The 19,516-nt window shown below is 44.9% G+C and overlaps 1 protein-coding gene across 1 annotated transcript in view; it reads right to left on the bottom strand.

The window, feature by feature from the left end:
- PLEKHM3 (pleckstrin homology domain containing M3) overlaps positions 1-14,748 on the bottom strand; it is a 70,773-nt gene extending 56,025 nt beyond the window's left edge. The window contains exons 1-2 of the mRNA XM_005144647.2: positions 14,139-14,748; positions 3,321-4,256 (exon numbers count right to left, since the gene is read on the bottom strand). Of these exons, the coding sequence (XP_005144704.1) occupies positions 3,321-4,256; positions 14,139-14,742 (1,540 nt within the window). The 5' untranslated portion in view covers positions 14,743-14,748. The remainder of the gene's footprint in view (positions 1-3,320; positions 4,257-14,138) is intronic.
- Between the last annotated feature and the right edge of the window lie 4,768 nt (positions 14,749-19,516).

Below are 19,516 nucleotides of genomic sequence, written 5' to 3'. Positions count from 1 at the left end.
CCTCATGCTCCAAAATGTATTGCTATTCCAAAGCAAAAACTATAAGTAATGGCAGGAAAGGTAAGTGTTTATAAAAAACATGCCCCTCCACTGTTAGTCGGTGGCCTATTCATTAACATTTGGAAATGATGGGAAATAATGTCCTGCCCTCCACAGTAAGACAATGTGAGGAAAATGTTTGTATGCATTGATCCAGCAAAGGAAAACCTTTTTCAAGCTGCCCTTCTGACTCCAGTGTATCAACAGTTTGTCCCCCCTGCCCCATGACTGCATCTGACAGCACCGCCCTGGCTTCTATCACGAGTTGAAAAGTGCCAGTCAGGCTCCAAGATAAACCTGTCAATAGCGAGGCACAGACATTCCCATTCTTCCCTACCTGCTTGTGTCAGCTGTTTGTCTGGGAGCAGCCCCTTGAAAAGCTTTTACTAAGGGAGACAAGGAAAGGGGGATGCAGAGGGCATTTCAAACAGGAAGAAAATCAGGGAGGGGAACCCCACAAAGACTGCAAAGAGAAAATAAAATTAAAAACCCCACAAAAACTGTCCCCATCGGGTCCTCCCAACAACCTTCTTTATCAGAGGTTCATTGTCAATCAATTAGGCAAGGCAGCAGGGGTCTGCAGGAAGGGGGGGAGCTCCAGAGACAATGGGCTGCCCTGTTGTATTACTATTTAATCACTTTTCCTAAATAAATAAAGCAGCCCTGAGGTGCTGTCATGTCAAGGGAATTTATAACAAAAAAACCCTTCATTTTTCATTGGTCATTACTTTTCCTTCCCTCCCACCCCTGCAGGACTAGAGAGGGTTATTACTGTAGCCTTAAGTTCCATCTTTGTGTTGCTTGCCTTTGATTCCCACTCGGACCTTGCCACTTTCTGGCACTAATTTGTCAGGCCGAACAAAGGAGGGATTTGTACCTCCTGTAAGGTCTCAATTAGGAAAGGCTTCTGCTGTATTATGTGCCATTGGGACAGGACACAAAGACGGTAATTACAGGAATTTGCACTAAATGGCTGAAGAATTCACAGCAAAACTTTTCTTCCTCCCCCCTCCTCATCCTTTTCCAAGCTCACCCCTCCCAGCAGCCCTGGGGAAAACTGCTCTCAATGCCTGCAAGATGTAATTACCAACAGCAGGCCCCTTAGGTTAAACAGCAGCCCATGCCAGGGGGAGCAGAGCAAACTGCCTGCAGGGAGCAAGGTACAAGGAGAGTCTCAGCTTGCTGGTGTGCCTCCAAAGGCTCCTCACACCAACTTTTCTGAGCCAGACGAGTTTCCACAGTTTCTCCCAGTTGTAATTACAATTCTTCGTTTCTTTGCACCGCGGTAACAGCTACAAGTTCCAGGGAACTCTCAAAGACCAGCTCCAAGGGTCACACACAGATGGCAAAGGGTCTGAAACCACAGGAAGTGCTGTGCATCCCCACTCTCAGGTGCAGGTAATCCCAGTGGCCAGCTCCTCACAGCCTCCCCACCACTCACATTTCTTTGCACAAGTGTTTGTTCAGTTTTGCAGCCTAAAAGGAGGCCACAGGAGCACTGGGAATGCCTCACGTGTATCAGACCAAGACTCCGTGCAACCCTGACACAGCCAGAGCAGCTTACTTCTGTGGAGAACGCATGAGTGTGTGCTTATCAATCATCTCGTGTTTGGGAGAGGAAATCCATCCTTTCCCACAGAAAAGTCTGCTCCCGTACTACATAATGCAAGACTAAAACCTCTTCCACATTGAACACATGCATTTTGTTCCCATCCCAGGGCCTGATCCTATTTTTAAGGGGGTCATTGGAAATGCTCACTTGAAACTCTCCTGGAGTCAGTAAAAGCAAAATTATGATTTTTTTTTCTCTCCTGAGCTTAATAAAAGAAATTAGGAGACAGGGTTAAAGTTTTAACATTGTCTGAGACATTCCCTTAAAACGAGGCTGTTAATTCCATTGTCCTCTTGAGTTTTGTAAAGCTCTCTACTGGGTAACACACTGGGCTAGATCCATCTTGGGCGTATTTATTTGACCCATTCCCAAAGTCTTCCTCCAGTTTTCACTCTCACAACTATCCTTAAAAGTAAGACATGACCATTGTCCAACAGTGTTCGGGTCACGAGGGTTATCACAGGACCCAGGCATCTTCAGTCAGCAGTAGTTTGCCACATAACTACTCCCAGAACAAAAACGATGTGCAGTCACACAGATATGTAGCCAAGAACAGAGCTGAGTTCAGGCAGAAGCCCAAATGCTGTGACCTAATCACTAACTGCAGTGAAGACAATCTTCATGATGCTTCATGACGGCAGGTGGGTGCCATGCACTGTGGAGAGGTGACCAGGAACACTGCCCATGGGTGACTACTAGAGAGGGACAAACCCACCTGCACCCACAGCAGGTTCCAAGGGCATCCCAGTACTTCTGGGGCTCAGGTCTCCTGTGGAAGTGGTTCAGGCCAGCCAGCAGGTGCTAGAACCCCCCCCAGAGCCATGTATGGCTCCAGAGCAACAGGAGACCTCCACATCCTATCCTAGGGCAGAGTGGGGAAGAGGAGGGACCCTCATAGCTCCCATAACAAAAGAGGAAAACCCTCAAGAAAAGCTGTTTCTGACAAAGCTGACAACTTCTGACTGTAACTAAAGCCTTCCAGTGAGTACAGCTTAGGCACAAAGAGTTCAAATTTGCTCCACAATGTTACCCTTGCTAAAGTAAAAATGACTATGTATCTACATGGATCCTCTCTATTTTCACTTCATTCCCAAACTGGGTAAAATCATGATCTAGTCTAGGACTAGAGTCAACAGTTAAATGAACTGAAATTTTCAATTAGATGCAGAGGCTTAAGGTCATGTTTTCATCCCTGCCTCAAGGGAAGAACCAAGCAGATGAGCTTATTTTCTTGTATTATGTTCCTCAGTGCTGGAACACAAGTTGCCAAATGACAGTGTTTCAGGGAAGCACAAATGCTCTGAGGAGTCTCCTCAGAAGGCCCAGATTTGAAACTGAGCTCTAAAAATTACTTGGAGACGTACTAATGAAAGGAAGCAAAAGCGTTCAGAGTTGGAAAGTTGCATCATATCCAGAATTCAACTCTCTTTGATTCTGGACCACCTTTCCAGTGTCCTGAATCAAGAGAACAGCTGAGCCATCCCATAAGGCAGCCCTAGCCCATGTAGTGCTGTATGTGCAAAGAAAGGATAGCACACAAAAGTATTTATGGCTGTAGTGAGATGCAGGGATTGGCTGTATGCTGCTGAAACACATACACGCTCTTCTGAGTGATTTCCTTTTTGTGCAGAAGGGGAGTGGGTGCAGGTGCTACAGCCTGGTTGCTTACCTGCACACTTGAAGCTCTGAACTGTGAGCCCTCTCTCTAGAGACAGCGTGGTCAGGATGCTCAGGAAGCTGGTGGTCACAGACTGGCGCTTGCTCTTCCTAAGATCATTTCCAAAGGGGCGATCTCTAGGTTTGTTCCGAAGCGTGACCTGTGGGTTCTGAGTTAAACTTCGAGTAGCATTGGCTGCTGCTCTCAGTGCCTCCATCCACTCCTGGGCCCTCTGACGGGTCTCTGCCCGCAGGCGGAGGACATCTTGGGGAAAAATGACCTGAAAGCAAGAGTCACAGCCATCCTGAGTATCTGTCTGGACTGACAGGCACACATCCACATTGTAGCTCAGCAGAGGATCTTCATCCAGCCTACCCGGTTGAAATGCCATGAGATAAGACCTGTTCAAGACAAAAGTAAATGCCTTCCAGTTATTCTGGACGGTTAACCTATAAAGAGTCCCTGATTTGAGGATATTTTGGTACTCTTTAGTGTTTTCAGTCAAATTCATGGATAGGAAGAGCTCCATAGGCTTCTCTAACAATCCATTTGGTTTGGAAAGGTCACTGTTATTTTCAGGCTTTGGCACATTCTCCAGTTTCTCCTGTGGTCTTGTGAAAACAGGCACAGAAGCACGTACCAATTCCCAGAGTTTCTGACCCCAGTCCAAAGCCTCCCATGAGGACTCCGCCTTCAGCTGTAGCTGTGAGTTGTCTGACAGGACAGCATCCACCACTTTGGTTTCAATGCAACCACTAACAGTGACCCTTTGAAAATGCATGAGTGGATACACGCTGGGAAGAGTCTGGTTGCCACTGCTGTCCAAGCAATACAGGTACAGTTTGTATGGCGAGAGCTCAGCATAACAGGTTTGCCAGTAGCTGTCATTGTCTCTTCTAATTTCTAAGTATCCCTTCTTCAGAATATTGGGGAACATTGGCTTGTGTTCTGGAGGAAATAAAATGAGAATGTTACCATTAATTCTTTTTAATTAGTTGTTTCCAATTGCTATGTCATTCTGGCTTATACATCTCTCCTACTCATACATGATGTATCTGGAGGATAGGATCACAGAAACAGCATTCACCCCCATAGGTTACAATTATCCAACACAAGCACTGACTACATTTGAGCAAATGAGAATACAGCACTATTTTATCCAGAGGTTCCAAAATACTTTACAAAAAAGGGGACAGGGAAAGAGAGGGACAGAGAAACAAAGCTATTTTCCTGAGATTATCCAGGAGAACAGTGACAGAGCAACAAAACTCTCCAAGTCTCCCAGAACCTGGTCCAGAAGAGTACAGTATTATCAAGTAATTTCTTGCCACCTAGAATGGATTTCAACAGTGAGAAACACGTGCAAATGAAAACACCTTCCCCTTCTGCCCCACTCTTTCCCAAGCTCAACTTCGTGCTTTCACAAACACCACCTCTACCTCCCATCTGTCCCAAACAGCATAGGTGGAAGAGGAATGGGGGGTCATGGTCAGTTCCTCTGGCTGCTCCTTTCTCCACACCCTTTTCCCCTGTTCCAGTGCAGGCCCTCTCCAGGGGCTGCAGTCCTTCAGGATAAACAACTTTTGCATGAGCACTCCATGGCCATAGCTCAATTCAGGAAATCTCCACCTTCTCCAGTATAGGGTCCTGGATGGGGCTGCAGGGAGATTCCTGCTCCACCATGTTCTCGCCCCAGGTTCCAGGAAACCCCTGCCTTTTGGCCACTGGAACTGGCTGAAACAGCACCCAGCCACTGTGCCTGGACTTACCCGGGACACAGGGTATGGAGAACTGTGTCTAACAACAGCAGTTTCTTATCACATTTCAGCACGATCCAGAACCAGAACATTTTGCACAGCTCAATTCAATAGAGAGGAGCTCTGCTGATTTATGAGAATTAGGCTCAGAACCAGCAGATATGACCAAAAATGAAAAGTCAGAGGCTACCTGGTCTCAAACACATACATCTAAGCATCTCAGCCTGCGGGTGCTTCAGAGCAGACCCTTTCACAAACCTTGGCTCAAGACAAAGCTGAGGGTAATTCTTTTTGTCCCCAGAAAACCAGCCATACATGAGTCACTCTGGCCACCAAAGTGATACAGATTTAGAAGAAATTATCTAATGCGTACCTGAGTTTTAAAAAAGGTTTCCATACAAAATTTATTCCAATCTCATTTGCACCACTTCAGCCACCATTAATACATGCAGACATTGTATTTTCACCTTGGGCTGCAGATGCCATTTCTGTTGGTCCCCATATAAATTCAGTGGCATTCAATTGTTTAATACTAACTTTAACACTTGGCACCCCAAAACCACACGTCCTTGAGGACCAATTCTTGCTCCCATTTGACTTCTACTTCGTCTTTCCAGTGAGGGTATCTGCGATGGGTCTTGACTTACAAACAGTGCCAGAATTAACAGACACAAGTGAAGAGGTTTCTGCCTCAAGCTGTCCATCTCCCTTGGAGACCGCTATTCCCAACACAGGAGCAAGGCAGCCACCTGGGAACAGCTCCACCTCATCCACTGCCAGGCACAATTAGGTCAAAACAAAATCAGCATCAATTGACCTTAACACACAGCAGCGTCACAAACTGCAGCAGTACAGGAGCTGCTTCACTCATGGTTTCTGCTCTCAGGCTGACAACCTTTGAAAGAGGGATAGGGGAGACAGCTGGAAGCACAAAATATTTTCAGCATCTCAGTTTAACCAGTTACCACTCACGTTAACAGGTCACGCTCTTTAACAAGTTTTAGACATGATCACCTCCAAGTATACCTAGGGTGTCTCCCTTGCAGAGATAAGAGAACGGAAGCATCTAGGCTTGACAAAGCTTGAAAACAAAGAGCCAAAGATGAGCATGTACAGAAGTTACTGCTACTCCATCTCTGCTGGGTTTCCCAGCTAACATGGCCAGGATTGCTGGCCAAGCTGTTGTCACCACTGCTGGCTAACAGGTGAGTCTGTCTGTCCTCCCAGGGGCACAAGGAGAGTCAGGGACTATGAATATCTGAGGGACTTAGATACTGTGCCTCAGTATGAGGGGGACGGTTGGTATTAGAAGTAACAGCTTCTGATATCAGCTGGTGAGAAAGCAGAACTTGGGCTGTAACCTACAGTCTGAGGAGATGCTCCCATCCTTGGCTGACAGCATTGCTGTAGTTGGTTGCAAGAATTTCATGTATGAGCAGGAGGAAGGTTCAGAACAGCAACAGTGTAAGAGCTTTGGCTAGTTCTTCAATGAAGACCAACTTTAAGGATTTATAAGGATTAAGTAGACAAGCTTCAGTTAAACTTTATGAACACGCATGAGAATTAATTGCTTGATACACTTAATGTGATTATGCAAACCTCATGGAGGTTAAAAAACAGGGGAAAGATGCTACCTCCCATCCACACTAACAAAAAGGATGCACCCATATTTCATTTTTCCATCTCAGTCTCAGCTTTCCCACATCACCCACATACTCAGAACAGAGCCCACATTTAACATTATATTTAAAGCACTCTACACTTCACCCACAAAAATTTACTGCATATATGACTGAAATCGTAACAGCAGTTAAAAATTTGCTACTTTGGCACTAGGTCTGAAAAGGTAGAAAAGAAATCAATGTAACCACATCTTGCAGACAAATAAGCTACTCAAGAGTATTTCAGCTGAAAATGAAAACTGAAAGCCTAATCTAAAACTCAAAATGCACACTTTCATAGCCCAAATGGATAGATAGATACACATGCACGCTCATACTCTAAAAGAGAACTAATTTTGTTCATCGTACATCTCCGGCCCTGACATTCATTAGTATTTCTGTGCTAACTCAAAAGCCATTAATTTCTCTGAAACCCACACTAATCCCTTTGTAGTGCAGATAATGGGCAGCCATTCTAGAGTCATCTTCCTTTTCTATTAATCCAATCAGAGAGGCAGTGCTTCTGCAGCTCCAACTGCAATCTCTCTCTCTTCCATCAAGTACAGATGATAGTTCAAGCTTCTCGATAATAAGACAACTCATAACCTTCCCCCAGCCACCCCTCCTTCATCTGCACACAGGTTTGTTTGTCTTTTGTTGAGTTAGAGAAAGGTTATCTCTCCCTGCCTTTCACAGAGGCAGCCCCTCTCCCTCCTTCGCCCCACTCCTTCCCTTCAAGCTCCCATGAATCAGCTCTGCTGGCTCTTGCTCTAACTGTGACAGAGCCAGAAGCCAACTTGATTAAAATTCAAATGCCTTGTATTGTTTAGGTCAGGGCAATAGATGCTGGCAGAGACAGGCTGAATCCATATGCTACACATACACACACTTTATAACCCTCTGCTCCTTTATCTCCTCAACATGCAGTGTGCCAGATAATACCTTTCCACTCAGAGAGCAAATGCTACCATCACTCCCATCCGCCTTCCAAACAGAAACTGCATCTCTTTTCCTCCCTACAGAGACAGGGGAGTAAATTGAGGAAGAGTGAAAAAAGGGAAATAATCACAGCAAATGGCCCACACCTGAGCCATTTGGAGTTACAATTTCAAGGGAACAGGGGAAAAAAAAACAGAGGGAAGCAAAGACTCAGCAGCCAGGGACAGGGCAGTATCTTCTTCAGTGTTTCTCCTCTCCTTTGAGAGATGTCCACTTGTCTCAGCCAGAAACCCTTCACAGAGAACACACCAACCCCACTCCACACTGGGGGCTGTTGGTGCAACCAGCATCCCAGGAGAGAGTCCAAATGTGTCAGCATGTCCAGAAGATACACGCTCCTGAAAAAATGACTGTACTTTCATCCCTGTTAGTATGGCAGGAAAACTTGAGCTGTTTTCCAACACTGAAACATTTCTGATGGCAGCAATACCAAGTAACTTGGAAAAGAGCAGAAGCAGAGACACCTGCTTTCTGAGGGTTTGTCTCTTGAGGCAGCACTCCTCTCTGGATTCTCTAGTGCTTAGTAAGAGATGAGTGTATGTTACGGAGCTCTTGCCAATGGTCCTCCAATTTGCTTTATGTAGAAGTTAGGTTTCACAGAGAACCTTTGAGACTTAAAATCCTCTCAAATTGGTTTGGGCTAATCACAGGCTTGATGAGGTTTGCTAGATCAGGGGCAAATTGTGCCACAGCCAGTGTGACTCAGATCTACAATGTCCTGTAAATGACTGTAAAAATACAGTCTTTTCTTCCCACTTATTTGCCCATCTGGTTCTGCAGGTATTTCTCTTTCAGGCAAGTATATCTGATTCCACTTGGTCCCAAAATAATGGCATCCATATTTAGCCACAGATTTCCAGCAGACTTTAGCCAGATCTGGCTTCCCCCAGTGCTATCTCTTTTCAAGGGACTAGTATAGCAGTGGGACTTGTAACCAGGTAGCTGTTGGCATTCATTTATATAAAGAAACAGCATCTCTCCCTGCCATAAGGGCATTCACTCCATTATCTTCCTTAAGATTAGGGAAAGCAAAACCTTCTTTGAAAATGTTAAACTTGCGAGCTCTTAATTTTAGATTTATGCATTACTAGTGAGGCTGGCTTTGCTGTTTACCAAAAATCAGCTCCTCACTGAATGAACTGCTGAAACAGGTGGATAAAGAACCTCAACAATTTATTCCTTAACAAATTATATAGTCTTTCCCTTCAGGTGTGGCATTGTATGAGAAACACATGAGAAACTCTGCTGATGTCTATAGGATCCTGCCTGCCCAGCCACTCCATCCAATCCTTTTTGCTCCTCTGCAGCAAGTGGAACACTTGTATAATGTGCATACTGACACAGAGCCTGTGCAAAGGAAGCTGTAAAGAAGGAGGCTGGATTCAAAGTGCAAGACCAGCCCAGAACAGAAGTCAACTCAGGCAGAGACAGAAGTATAACGAGTTGAAAGAGATAGTTACTTACTACCAGTCAGGAGATGCATAAAACAGCAGTACTTGCAAAAGAAGTGACAATATCAAATGAAGATAGATTTGCTGATGTTTTTATAAATTTACTTAATTCAGCTTTAAAAAGTTTGAAGAAAGGGTATGAGAGCTGCCTGACACCACTAAGGGAATGATAGCAACTAACCTGAAAATTCAGTTGTGAAAGTCATCACAACATCACTGGAAGCAATCAGCACTGCCCTAGAAGATGAAATCCGTTCATTAGCTTTATGGAGCGTTATAATTTTGGAGCAAAAAATCTCCATAAAGAATGACCTTCCTAGCCAGAACAGCTTCACAACCAAACTCATCAGCACTGTTTACTTTAATCCTCCTGCTCTGTGAATTTACCCACTGTATTCACACGTGAGGCCCTCGCATCGCCTCCGTCTGCACTCTATCCTGCACCCTCCACAGCCTCCCAGCAAGGGAGTGGAGCAGGTCATGTTTCCCTGCACTGGAGGAGGTACCTGCCCAGTCTAACTCCCTCCACTGCTACTGTTGCTCTCTGCCAGCTCCTCATGGCCCTTGCAGCTCAAAGCATGTCCAAGCCCAAGGAGCAATCAGGACGTGAGCCTGCAGGGAACAAGTGCTGAACACCCCGACTTACCCAGGGGAGTTAGCATCATCCAGCAGATGAGTTGAAGTCTAAATTATACTCTCATTCCACGTTGGGCAAAGTGCCTCACCTCTCTTTGTCCCTGCTCACCCTCCCTATCCTTACTGTGTGGTGTATTTAAACTCATGAGAGAAGGGACTATCTCTTGCTAGGTGCACAGACAGTCCCTGGCACTTACAGACCTCCGCAGTGAAGGGCATCCAACTCCCATTCTATTTTAAAATAACATTTTTGCCTCCTCAAATCTTGACAGGCCCCAAATCTCTGTGGTACAGTTACCTTTTCCTTGACTATCTTTTAATGCTGAAAACAAAGTGGCCACAGGGCGGCAGGGGGGTTGGAACAGGGACATCAGTTCTCCAACTGGCCTGATACCTCTGGAATTATTTCCAAGTGGTTTGAGACTTCCTGCTCTCCACTGGGGAAGGTGCGGAAGTGTTGTTTCCACACATCTGCCTCTCAGCACCATTATCTTCTGCATAACACCACAGACCTATAATGTCCTGCCATCCCAGTGGCAATTAATGGCCTTGGTCTGCCCTGATCATGTAGCTTCTTACACACCACAAAGAACAACGCTACAGGGGTGTTTTGCAAAATCACAAATGGCAATTAGGCTTCAGAGACCTCCCTGGCTAGTACCAGCCACCACTGCTGAAGGGTAGCTGGCAAACAAATACCCTGACATAAAGCCTGTGTGGTCTTCAGAGTAAGAGAAAGCAGCACTGTAAAATGATTCCTCAGAATGCAAGGCTCACCCCCAGTCCCCAGCCTGTGAGTCAGTGGTGTGCTGCTCATGAACATAGGTGTCTTACCTCTATAAAAACACACAAGTGTGTACCAGAGCTATATGAAGAGGAGCCCAAGCCTTTCTTGAAACATCCCCTGCACAAACTCTGAGGACAAGATCATACCTTGAAAGTGTCCCAGATGATGGCTAGGGTCCCAGCCAACTGAAAAAAGATGTGAAGAGAGGAGGGGAAAGACATTTTGTTAAACCAGTCTGCTAAAGGAAGAGGGTGAAATCCTGGTCTCAATCAGGCACAGCAGAATTTGGGCCTGTTGGCCAGTTTTAAGACAGTCACCTTTCTGCGATATGTCTGTTTTGCCACAGTGCTGCAAAATCCTGTAGGCTCAGCTTCCTGAGAGAACAAACTGCCAGAATCAATGGGGCTGGTGAGGAACCTTCATAGCTGCTGTCGGAGAGGGGCACAAGTTGCCACCCTTCTGCAGCAAGGACAGTGTGTCGCTGGGCAGGTGCTCGGCACAAATGACAGCTTCCCAAACGGGAATGGTAGGCAAACAGAACAGCCATCCAGGAAAAGTACCATAGCACCCACACTCTCAGAAGTGGCTGTGCTTGAATGAAAACATCCGTGCTCATACATTGTGTTTTAATGATCTAAGCAAGCTTTTGCTGGATACTACAGGAGCTGCATTCTCCCCTTGTTTGCAAGGCCACATGCCCAGAAATACAGAAGCCTGACTTCAGTTTGGTTAAACCTTCCGTCTTTGCTAGGTCCACTTCCCGCTTGACACTGCTCTGCAGCCCAAACAGGGCTCATTTCTAGCACACTAGCTGTTCTGCCAGCTGGCCTAAGCGGACACAGACCCAAAAGGCACAGCTTCTTTTGAGATCCTTTTCTTTCACAGCACATGAAAAAGATCCAGTTTAATTTTATTTGTATTGTAAAAAAGCAAGCAGCAGGAACAGATAAGCTCATAGTAATAAATATACTATGAAGATAAGGAAAAAAACTGTTAAGAGTTAATCTATGCAGCAACTCGGAGGACTGGGAGACCTCTGCAGGCCCCAGAGGGAAGTCGTTTACTGCAATGAGGACTGACAGGAGAGGCTGAAGTTGCGCTCAGTATCTCATATGCATCCATATAATGTGCATTAAAGCCCTGGAAAGGGAATGTCTCCACAGGCTGCGGCCACTGTGATCCCTTCAACCACTGCCGCTGCTTGTAGCCAACTTTAAAACCCATTTTTCAGTCTTTCGTGGAGAATGATAACCAGTCCCAGATACACACACTTGCAACGCCTGCTTTCTTGCTTTTGCTTTTCTCTTTTCAGCTCAGCTCACAGCAGCAGCAAACCTTATAGCAGCCTCTTTCATAAACACAGAAGGAAGAAATACCACAGCTACCTTCTAAAACCTGAACAGCAGCTGAACAGGTTATGGGAACAGGTTAAAAGAGCACATTTTCAGAGCAAAGAAGTTCTCTTTCCTCAAGGACGGTACCCCTGCCTTCAAACATCCCATGCAGAAAGGCTCTCGGAGGGCAAGCAGCAGGCACTGACAAATGCCTTGTACCTTCGCAAAAGGCAACAGAAGAAATGTGGCTGAGTCCTTCAGACCTACTGACTGCTGATGGGCTACAGGTGAGTGCTGGGGGAGGTTCTGCAGCCACCATTACCACTCCAGTTTTCCCCCTTGTTCAGTTCACCTCAGATCACAGAATTTGACTGTAAAAAGCCTTTTTGAAGACATCTATGCTTTGGGCAGCACTGAGCACAGCAATGGAACTTGCTCCTGATACCATAAGGAAGTCATGGAAAGGATGAACTATAATGTACCTGACATTATTGCAGACAGCCTAAACCCAAGAGTTCCCCTCACTGAAACCTGTCAATTTCTGGTTTTCTTGAGAGTGCTGATATTGCTATGCTTCACAAAACTACTTCACAGGTGTGAGGTCTTCACAGTTACAACTTGCAACTACAAACTCTTTAACATGAAAGCATACACGGTTTGCTCATTTTTTCTGTATGAAGAAAAACTTCACTGGATTAACTGCATTTAAAGAGTGTAAGTGCCTGCTGAAGGGCTGGGAAGAGTACAAGTGAACTTCACTGCTACTACCAAAGCAGCACACCTTGGATACTCACTGTGATAGGAACTGCCTGGACACAACTAAGCTTAAGGAATCAATTAATTGCTGTTGATCTAAGCCAAGTGGACTGGACCAGCTGAAGTGGGAACCAGGGTTGAAAGGCATATAGAAGTGTTATATGTTAAGTTAAACCCGTGAGACGCCAGGGATACCACTGACAAAACCTGAAAGCTCTGTATTCAGGCTGCTAGGTGTGTTCCTGTTCTGCCTCCCTTCCACAGGAAGGACAGAGATCTCACTCTACAAGAAGCAATGTATGTCCCTGAACAAAAATAGCAGCAAATATACTTGTTAACCAAGAGCACCCTTCTCTGGGATCCGGCAACTATGTCACAATATAACACAGTAACCTACAAGTTTGTGTAGGTATATATACATTCATATACCTACAGGTTATATATAGGCACCTGCTTTTCATTTTCCAGAATAGCTGGCTTATCTGGAAAACCTAACTCAAAAGGCATGTTTTAACCCTGAACAGGCTACCTATTCATAACTGGAGTCATTCCACCATACACGCAAACACTCTTGCTTTCACGATGCTTTGATTTATAAATTCCTTTGTTAAGTCCTGCCTTTTTTTAGATTATAAAAATCTTGGGGGCACTGGCTGCTTTTCTTTTCTGTAAGTGCCCGGTCCACTTCTGGCATCTACAAAATAAATCATGGACACGGAGACACTGCGTCAGTGTTTCCGAAGCCCTGAGCAAAACCTCTTCTAGTGCAGCACTTGAGAAAGGAAAAGGAAGAAGTATCACTTGCTGAAACACCGCTTCATATGGCCCACTGGAGATGCCTGCCTCCATCTGATAACAAGACTTCCTGAAGCCCATACAAAACTGGCAGAGATGCCTGAATATTGACAAGCACAAACTGCATGCTTGAGTTTTTGTTAATTGTTTATGGACTGAACAGCCATCATTTCTTAAAGAAACAGAGCAGACGTCTCAGGCCTCACAGTAAAGCTTTGTATGCCCCCTTTTTAATGGCCACTCTAATTGAAAACTGACTTTGCTTGGATTTACTATTCTCCCATTAGCTTTAGCAAAGTTTTTTTCAGTTTGGGAACATCAGGTAAGGAAAAGGTCAGAAATACATAACTTCTTTTTCTTTTCCTGAGTCAAAATGAACGAAATAGAAGCAAAAAGTAAACCATGCTTAGTTTTTAAACCACAAAACAGAAGATTGGTTTAAAAACTGATCCTTAGGCAGAAAAACAGACAGAGCTACGCCAAAGACAACAGGACTGTGCTGACTGCTATCCTCTTAAGAGCTACTTCATAGCTGGCTGCTTTGGGGGGGCTGTCAGGTTTTACTTAAACACCCAGCTCTTCTTTCAAGATAAATATCAGAAACAAATAGGGAAGTCCTCATATCAACAGGAACAATAAAGCACCAGCACAAACCTGTGTTTCCTTGGATGTCCTCTCCCTTGGTTAGTGCCAGGTAAGAGAGCAGAGCACAGTTATTGTCCTGACCGGGCGCAGGTGGCTGCTGCAGGGAGGTCCCCGTGAAGACCACTCCCCAGTTTACATGGCTGATATCAGAGCGTGACCTGTTGTGCCCTCGTTTGAATGTGGAGGCTTCCTCATTCTGCACCAGGATGTCATTCACTGAGCGAGGCCTGTCTCTCCTCCGCTGGCAGATATGGAAGATGTTAAAAGCTGTAGTCTCCCCTTCCCGGGCCCAAGCAAGGTTGTCAGTAGCTGTTCCCTTCTGCACCACACACTGGTCTTTGGCAGGGAATGCTGTCTGAGCTTTGGTTTCCAAGAGGCCATTTTTGCAGTGATCCCAGATGAGGGTACTTTTGGCTAAGGAGGCAACGTTCCTCAGGTTCCTGCTTTCTGTGATCTGGTCAAATACTTCATGCCCAACCAGTTCGGGGACCTCATGCACGCCATACACTTCAGAGGGCTGCACAATCTTTTCAAGTTTTGTATCAAAACTATTGAAAAAGTCTTCTGTCACTTCCAAGGCAGGGCTAATGTCATCAACTTCAAGAGCCTCCATATCCTGTGCTGCCAGTGGGCACGAGGTGTTGTGACGCTGTAAGAAGGTAACGCATCAATATCCAGACAAAGAGGTGTTTCTCATCTGTCCTTAGCACACCATTAACTTAGAGGTGGTTCTGCTACAATCCTTAGTAGCAGAAAGGAACTAAATCCATCTGCCTTCAGGTGGAAGACTTGAATCAAGTGGGCTACTGTCCCTCTAAGAAATAAGCTTCAGTGACTGACAGTACCTGTAAAGCAAAGCAAAACATCACATCAGTAAGGGCCTCTTCCCAGATGAATACGTTTAATCACATCACTCCTTTCAGTCACAGTCCCTTTGATTTTACTTCCTTCTTCATTTGGCACCAACATTATTGTGTATGAACAACCCCTCTGGGGTTCCTGCTGTTCACTACATGTGAACTCTGTGTATTATCACTTCTTGAACTGGAATCTGCAGACAGCAGGATGAGGCACCACATATAGGAGAACCAAAGTGATGCCATTTATTAACCAAGCTTTAGGAAGCTAGACTGAGAGGTAGCACTGACTAGCATCACAAATGCAGCCACCTAGGGAATGCTTAGAACAGGTTCCCTTGGGGATGTAAGAAAAAGTTCTGTAATGAAGGATTAGTAAAATAGGCCAACCAACCTCAAATAGTTTGCCCTTTTCTCCCAGATTGCTTGCACTCCTAATTCTAGGAGACTAACATGAGTTTTACAGCAGCTACTTTTCCTACTTGTCTGCATAAACAGAACTATAGTATTTGCCTAATAAAACTATACCATTAGGCTGATGCAGAGCACCACATATAGAGCCTCTCTCTCTCTAGATTTCCACCAGGAACCTAAGTGAAACCATTACCCCAGAAAGACAATGTATCTTACCAGCAAAACAAAATATACCATATCCTGCACTGTCATAACCCTGCAGATCTTTCCTTCCAAGCTGCTGACACACTGGGCAAAACATAAGAGTGGCAAAGGGCTTTAAGGCTGAAACTACTGAGGAGCTGTATTGAATCACCTGAGCTCACAGCTGTGAGGAGGAAGGGTAGTTTCTATTCCCTGTGATGCAATAAGGTGGGGCTCTCATACTGATTTCTGTCACACCAAGCCTGCTGCCTTCTAACCTCTCCCTGTTGAAGCTCCATCCACAGTGCTGCCAGGTTTGAGGGATGTGCACAGTAGGTATGGTTAAACTGGGGAAATCAGTCAAATGTGTCCGAGTTCTTGGCACCTGAAGACTGGGCATTTGTGCTAGTGGGAAAACAACTCCCATGGCTGCTAGAAGAAATCACAATACCTAGAGCTTGTACATGCAGAACAGTCTATAAATCAGAGCTCTACATCCCAGTTTCGAACACATCAGCTCAAGTCCTAGAAGCAGCAAAGCTGTATTAGCTCAGAGTTCTGCCTAGATTCATCCTCTCTTAACAGAACTAATTAGCCTAGGCAGGGCTGATAATTAGCAGCTCATTAGCTTTCGAATGCTGCTGAAGTGCTACCAGGACCCATGAAGATTTACACTTAGCAGGAAAAAACATCTATTAAACAGCATCAAACACAGATTAATACTTCTATTTAAGGCTCTTCTTTTTAATCCAGAACAGTCTATTTGCCAAACTTCTATTAGCAAAGTCATTTAAACAGGCACCCTTTCTTATAGCAAGCCAGAGGGACAAAGAAGGCTAGCAGCTCCCCCAAGAAGAGGGACACAGAATCCCATAGCAAAATCCAACCCCTTCTGCAATGACCATCTGTCTTTCTACCATCCCTGCTTCAGTTGTGATCAGCCATGACACAGTCAGGTTCAAAAGCAGCAGCTCATTCTCCCTCCTAACAAACAGATCAGCAGTTCAGTCCACAAACACAATCCAAGCAAATAACTTTGAAAAGCAATTAAAAAAATCGCATACATAACTCTGGAAACATCAAGCCTCTACAGTGGGATCTTTCCCCCCTTATCACTTTGCAAGGGTTCACTTCACCAGCCTCATAGTGAACCATGACTAGGATCAGCTTTGAAAAGTAAACAGAGTAAGACACTGAATGCAGAGCCAGAACCATAACCAGTGGGCTGAACAAAACAGATCTGGAGTGGTTTCAAATCAGAGCAGTATGGGAACAGACTCTTTGCAAAGCTGTGCAACTGTGCCAGCTGATGGCAGTGAGAAACAGTCATCCTGGGCACACCTGCATTGTCAGCTTAATGCAGCAGGGAGTTCACTCTCAACGCTCATTCTTGCCAGTAACCCCAGAACAGTGTTGCTATCCCTGGCACCTTAGACCTTGGTAGCTCTAGAACAGACTAAGGGACAAGCAAACAGTTCACTTATTCTACATCCTTCCATGACATGTCTTTACAGCAAAACTGGTATTTTAAAGTTGCAAAACTGCAACAGGCATTCACTCAAACAAAACCAGCACTAACACAATCATATGCCATCAGTGAAAGCTACAGGCTGGCCCATTCAAAGATGCTGTTTCACAGGGGTTGGCAGAGAATACAGCTTTGCTATCACTCAAGGGACTGGAGCAGCAATCACTCCAGAAGGGCTTGTGACATGCCACTGAAGAATTTCAGTAGTAGCAGATGCAGTGTTGCTCTGTCCTTTATTTTAAATTATTAGAAAAGGTGGAAAGGAAGGGGGAGAGGGGGGAAAGGGGAGGGATTTACACTTACATTTAAGAGGTTTATTTCTAAATGCCGGAGGCTTCATGTGGCTGCATGTTTGTCTGGATCCATCCAGTGTCATGCAGCAAAGTGTGCTGATATCAAACTAACTGACCTCATAACCAGTAAGATGCTGAATCATAAGGTCATGAGAAGATGACAGCCCCCTGCATCACACAGATCACAAACTGCAGCACTCATACCTTCCAAACTAGTCTGTTTGCTCTGCTCCATACAGGTGTGAAAGGTGACTTCAATGGAGATGGGCTCAATTCCTTCCTACATCGCCAGGAAACTCCTTAGATCAAAGCAAGAGTTGTGTTAGTAATTCCCCTGGGCGCTGGGATTCTGCAATCACATATCCTCCATTAACAATCTGGCATTTCGTGACAGTGGCACACAACAAAAATTTAATTCAGGCTTCTGCACAGATTTGGTGCCAAATGAAAGCAAACTTTGATATGGCAGTAAACAGCTCCATTGGAATCTCCTCCAGGACTGGAAATCTATTCCTTCACATGACAGGGAAAAAAAAGTCAAAGAATAGGATAGGATGAATTCCTTTTAAATTGCTATAAAATGTATTGCCTTAGGTATGCTACTTGGAAACACCTGAAATTTTCCAAAAACATTCAGCTTAAAACAGTGAATAGGATAGGAAAAGAGAAGCATCAGCCCAAACTCTTAAGAGACTGCCAAAGCTATACACAACTCTAAGTAGGGATTTGTTACGGGAAGCTGTTACCTGTTTGTTCATTTAGGCCCCTACTCTTACTAGAAAAATGGTGAAGGAACATGGTGCATTGTACCTAGCAAAAACTGCCAGACACAGGGATTGCAGCAGCTGAAAACCATGTTTCTCTAATGTCTGCTTAGCACAGATACAGCGTTCATCTGTGATCATGCAGTAGTCAGATAATTAGTCTGCACTTACATGAGTAAATCTTTACTCTCATGAGCTTACAGTGGCCATGTTACTCATATGGCTGAGTTATTGACTGCTGGTCATGCCACGTGAGACACAGAAGTTCAGTTTGCTTCCCTTAGAGAAGCCACAAGGACTTAACTTAGGTGACAGCACAGCCTGACAGCAAAGTCATGGATGACAAATGCCAAGGAATGTACAATGGAATTGATCATTTAATTCCACTATGTGTTTTTCTGGACCCCCAAGGGCCAGGACAAATACCTGGCATTGCATGATGAAAGTTAAAAAGCATGGAAAAGGGTAGAAATCAATCTTGCAGGTGATACACACCATCACAACAGGCACTCGCTGTGTACCCCCAGCTTACACATGATGCTCAGGACTGTTCGTTGTAGCTCAGGAGAGAAAGCTAGAGCCAGCATCTGTTTAAGAACCAGTGACTGAAGAAATCTTTAACCCACCTATTCATACAAAAAGTTTATACAAAAGAAGCAACTTTCAGTTTGGTTTCCAGGATTTATGCCACCATCCTGCCCATCTGCCACTTATTCTCCTCTCTCTTTCTCTTGAGGTGTACAGGCAACTTCAACTAGATGTGACAAAGCAGAAGTGTCTTTGAAGATACAGCTCTTGAACTGCTGTTCAACTCTGGACAGGAAACATGCAAAAGTCACCCTTCTGCTAAAGGAGAAGCAGGCAAAACTCAATCCCTTAACCTTTCTAGGAGGCCAGTGCTACCACATGGGTCTCTCCACAGCGCAAGTGGCTAGTGTGAGATGGATCTAAAAGAACTGGGAAGCACAGGGGGAAAGCAGGAAGGATGAATAGGAGGCATCACACAGCTTGATAAGAAGTCTTGTTGATTTTGGTGCCCACAGGACCTCCTCTTCAGTACACAGGTAACAGAGATGCATGAAACAATGAGTGATACACATCAGATAAATAGGAACTTCCCCTTTTCTCTTGTATTTGGAGAGAGAATTAGAAAGGAACAATCGAAGATGATGACAAGCAATGTGCTCAGAAGGAAAAGCATAAATGAGAAAACCTCTCAGCCAGCAAAGGATAGCAAGAGGCAGGTAATAAAGTTAAAGGTCCCCCAAGTCTCATTGATTACTAATGACTCTTATGCTCGAATTCCTGGCAAAGATTTGGGTCTCAAATTTTATCTCAAGAGCACAAG

Source organism: Melopsittacus undulatus, chromosome 8 (assembly GCF_012275295.1).
Source record: "Melopsittacus undulatus isolate bMelUnd1 chromosome 8, bMelUnd1.mat.Z, whole genome shotgun sequence".
Taxonomy (NCBI): Eukaryota; Metazoa; Chordata; class Aves; order Psittaciformes; family Psittaculidae; genus Melopsittacus; species Melopsittacus undulatus.
This window is presented reverse-complemented; position numbering and strand designations above follow the sequence as displayed.